At 35.5% G+C, this 4,710-nt stretch overlaps 1 protein-coding gene across 1 annotated transcript in view; it reads left to right on the top strand.

Moving 5' to 3' along the window:
- The first annotated feature begins 2,265 nt into the window (after positions 1-2,265).
- CRB1 (crumbs family member 1, photoreceptor morphogenesis associated) overlaps positions 2,266-4,710 on the top strand; it is a 126,277-nt gene continuing 123,832 nt past the window's right edge. Inside the window, 1 exon segment of the mRNA XM_004685255.1 lies at positions 2,266-2,329. Coding sequence (XP_004685312.1) covers positions 2,266-2,329 — 64 coding nt within the window.

The raw sequence follows: 4,710 nt of genomic DNA, 5'->3' as shown, positions 1-4,710 counted from the left end.
TTTTTTTTCTTTTTTAAAGATTTATTTATTTGTGCATACAGAACTGGGGTACAGGCCAGAGGCTCAGGGGTGGCGAAAGGCTTCATCAGAGAGCGGGGAACAGAACAGGCAGATCGACGAAGTACACTGTTGAGGGGAGCAGCAGGCGGGTCAGGAGAGGTCTGCCACACCATGTGGTCACCTCCCAGGCAGGCGGGATCGAACTCATCCGGAAGCGGCTTTAGATTCTCAGTGCTGTTTTAACCCGCTGCGCCACCAGGGAGGGCCTGTAATAAGTAAACTCTTAAGAAGAAACTCCTTTGAAATGTTTTCATTCACTGAAATAATGTGACCATTATAATCCTCTCATTAAAAAGAGATAATTAAATCTTAGAGGATTAATATTTTAGTCATCGGTATAACCACACAATTCTTCCAGTTCATTGTTCCCTTCACAAATTCATGAGAAAACTGTCAAGAACTACACCACCCAATGTAATAGTCACCAAGTCACATGTGGCATTTGAGCATCAGAAAGAGGCTGGCTGGGATTGCTCATGTGCTATATATAAACATAAAATAGAGATGTCAAAGACTTTGTATTAAGAAAAGTAAATATCTCATTAATTTTGATGCTAGTTACATACATAAAAGAGAAATTTCAATTATAGCTGGTTAAGTGAAATACACTATTCAAGTTGGTTTTACCTGTTTGCATTTACTTTTCTCTGTTTAATTTACAATTTACTAGACTTAACATCACACACATGACTCACATTGCACTTGTATTAAACAACAGCATCATTGTAGATGTTTGTTATTTAAACTATAGTCCATGGGCGAGCATCATCAGCAGCAGCACCTCTGGGAGCTTATTACAATTGTCAAATTTCAGTTCTCACCCCAGTCCTGCTGAAACCAAGTCAGCAATTTGATGAGGTCTTCAGTGGTTCATATGAACAATAAAGTTTGGGCAGTGCTGACCTAGATGCTCAATGTTTCTTTTTAATGGTCCTAATTTCTTTTTCATGTAGACTTTTTCAAAAATGTTTTGAAGTCCTCTTGACACGCTAGTCTTCCTGAACCCCAATTCTTTATAAAAATGAATGTATTGGGTCCTCCCTGGTGGCGCAGCGGGTTAAAGCACTACACTAAGAAACTAAAGCCACCTCCGCATGAGTTCGATCCCCGCCTGCCCCGGAGGCGACCACATGGCGTGGCAGACCTCTCCTGACCCGCCCGCTGCTCCCCTCAGCAGTGTACTTCGTCGAACTGCCTGTTCTGCTCCCCGCTCTGTCTCTGGTGAATCCTCTCTGGTGAATCCTCTCACCCTCCGCATCTCTGGCCTGTACCCCAGTTCTGTACGAATAAATAAATAAAATCTTTAAAAAAAAAAAAAGAATGTATTACCTACAATGCTATATTTTTTATAGTGACTAAATAAGACATTAAGAGTTATTCTCTTGCCCAAGAGCCAACACACTGGAGGCATATTATACCAACAACAAAATTTCAAAAATTAGGTTACTCTAATTTTAAAAATTGTAATAGTCTGAATTACTTTGGTGTACAGTAGGATAGGCTAAATTTTGAGTAGCTGCTTTCATTTATTTTACCAATGGCTTATTTTTCTTTAATTATGTACAATATACTTAATAATCTAATAAAATCTAATGGAAACTGCTAAAACTTCTAACTCCCCCTTTTAACACATAAGTGCTGTGTAGCAAAATTATTTTGCATAATAGTTTTATAATTGATGATGAAATTGTAGCTATTGATTTGTAAACATTTTTTTAAATGATGGGTTTATAGAGTGGCAACAAAACTTTTATCTCTTTTTCCCCTCATTTAAAACACTTTTAGCTTTACTGTGGGAATTTTAATTTGCTGCATGTAAAGGAGCAAATAAATGTAAGTCTATTTCATAAGAAAAAGGGATCACTTAACAGTCTCATTATTAAAGTACACATGGATGATAATAAAGTCAGAGACTCCAGCCCTGATTAAACTTAATCAAAGGAAAACAATAAGATCCTCATTATAATTTTCAATGGCTGACATTTAATAAAAATAACCTTTACCAATTTGCATTATTTAGTCATGTTTTAAGGATGACAAAGGGCAGGGTTTCTTCTAAGAGGTTTGTGCGATTGCAGCCAGAGCGAGGATGTACTTGGTCTATGTCCTTAACCCTGGCACAGAGATCTGACCTATTCTAGACCCTGTGCTTAATTTTCCCTCTCCTGGGAAAATTTTGAGAGGAGAAGAAATTTGGAGGAACAGATGCCTGATTTCATCTTTGATGATGCTGATGATCAGAACTATAAATCAAAACACTTGGCAAAACGTGAGTTCTATACAGGGGATTTACAATGTGTTTGCAAGTCTCTCCATGAGGCCACTGAGCCTCTGTGAGAAGATAATAGAAAAGGGAAGTTCAGAGTGAATTAACTTCAATCACAATCTTCTCAACTGGAGTCAGAAAGCTGTTTCAGAGTTTGCACGCAAGTCATCTGAGGGAAATATGCAGTTGGTGATGTTCTATTCCTGCCTGTATTATTAGGTATATCTTATTAGAGGATATGTGCTAATAATAAATTTGCATGCTTCCTAGAACTTCAATACTCCAAAACTCTCTTCAGACATCATATAATCTAATTTTCATCAGATTTATTAATGTATTAAATCTAAACCTGCATTTATTGAGCAACAACTGTGAGTGGCAAACAGTTTCTAGTCAATTGAAGAATGCTAAGTTATGCATGTTTTGGATTCCACATTGAAAGGCAAATAACATTGACTAAATAAATACTTCATTTCAGATTTTTACAAGGAACTTTATGGATGCCACCTTCTACACCCCTCATAATAAAAATAACAACAATAACAGTGGCTGGTGATGTTCACTCTATGTCAAGCACTATTAGGCATTTTACATATGACTAACTTCATCTCCTCAGTAAACTTTAAGGTATAGATATTGTTTTTGCAGGAATAGAAACTGGGGCACAGAGTTGTTAAATATCTTAATAAAATTCATAGGAAATGGCAGGGCAAGGATATAAACCTAGACTACAAAGCCTGTCTTGTTACGTCCTGTGCTTCTTGCCATCTCCTATGGAAATGAGGAAACTGCAGTGCAAAGAAAAAGATCTTACTAAAATTAGAGACAGCAAATAACAGAACTAAAATATAAATATGACTAGCATTCATTGCCATTATATTAAATTGTCTTTAATTTAAGACTAAGTTAGTAGAAGTAACTACATATAAGACAATGAAAGCTAGTTTTTTAGAAGTCAAAAGAATGCCAAAAAAAAAAAAAGGAATGATTTTAAAGAGCTCATCTACTTCTTAACTACTCACTGAGGATCCTATCATACAGTACATCAGTGTAGGCAATTTACCTGAAGATTTGCTCTGCTTGATTTTATCAAAAGAAGCAAAAGAACTTCAGAGCAAGGCTTAAATGAGAATTCAGGTTTTCTTGCTCGCTCATTCATTATTCAACACATTTCTATTGACTACCTACCACATGCAAGCCATTCTAGCTGCATCCTGAATAAAGATCTGCCCCTCTGCACACATTTCTCCTCCTTCTTCCCTGCCCTAGCCCTGGAATAAAATAACATTTTCTGCAGAATGCCAGGTGAGACAAAATTCAAGAAACCACTCTCCTCTTAAATTCCCAAAGTAACTCATTGTATGTATAATTTGAAACCTGGAACAGCCTTCAAATATTTGCCATTTAAAATCCAAACTATGACAGAATTTGTTAAGTGCTTCAATAAAATACACAGGTTCATCCAATTGCAAAATTACTGAATAAAATTGAGAAGACAGGAAATCTTGAGCGATGATTATTTTTTTCTTTAACAAACGAATTAAATCTTCTTTATTAAGTGAGTGGGTATTTCTACTTAAAGAAATTATTAATAGCTTTTGAAATATAGTTTAAGAAGATATAGAAACCTGTATTAAATTCTAAAAATATGGCGGTGGGATATAGTGACATGCCTCTGAGGGAATGTGATCCTATGCCTTTCAATCACATAGGTTTTGTAAACCAATGTTAGCTCAATAAAAATAAAGTAAAATGAAAATAACAAAAATATCAATAATACATGCAAAACTTCTATGTACAGACACATAGTTTGTTATTTTAGAGCAAAAATGCTTAATAAAATAAAAGCCACTTACTAGCAAAGGTTTATAAATTCAACTATAGGAAGAGATAGTTTACATGAAAGAATGGCAGAAATGATGTTGCTGGGAATGTCAAATTTTATGGTTAAATGCATCTTAAAGGTAGAATTAAAATAGAAAAACTTGCCTTTGCATGTTTCAAAAATGTCTCATACTGCAACTAACACATCCTTTTCCCATTCTGGGCAGTAACTCTCATCCCCAAGTCCATACTCCTATTTTAGTAGTCTGGGGGAAAAGCACAGCCAAATACAAGACTTGGAATAATGAGGCCAAACAGTGTGTACTTCAGGGAATACATTGGCAAGTTTGATCTTGTGAAATATGAGGCTTATTAAAAATTGCTGTTTTAATCCAGGTATGAGCAATAACCACAGTTCCACCTATCTTTCCTCCCTTCTTTATGCTGACAGAAGATATATTTGATTCCTAAAGTTAGTATTAATCAAGATGAGGTAAAGATGGTAAAAGGGTAATATTTGGAGAATTTAGGTTAAAAATAAAAGTGATATTGTGATAAAA

This window comes from Condylura cristata, unplaced genomic scaffold, assembly GCF_000260355.1.
Source record: "Condylura cristata isolate star-nosed mole 26May11 unplaced genomic scaffold, ConCri1.0 scaffold00018, whole genome shotgun sequence".
In the NCBI taxonomy this organism is placed as follows: Eukaryota; Metazoa; Chordata; class Mammalia; order Eulipotyphla; family Talpidae; genus Condylura; species Condylura cristata.
Note: the sequence above shows the minus strand (reverse complement) of the source record. Positions and strands in the feature narration are given on the sequence as shown.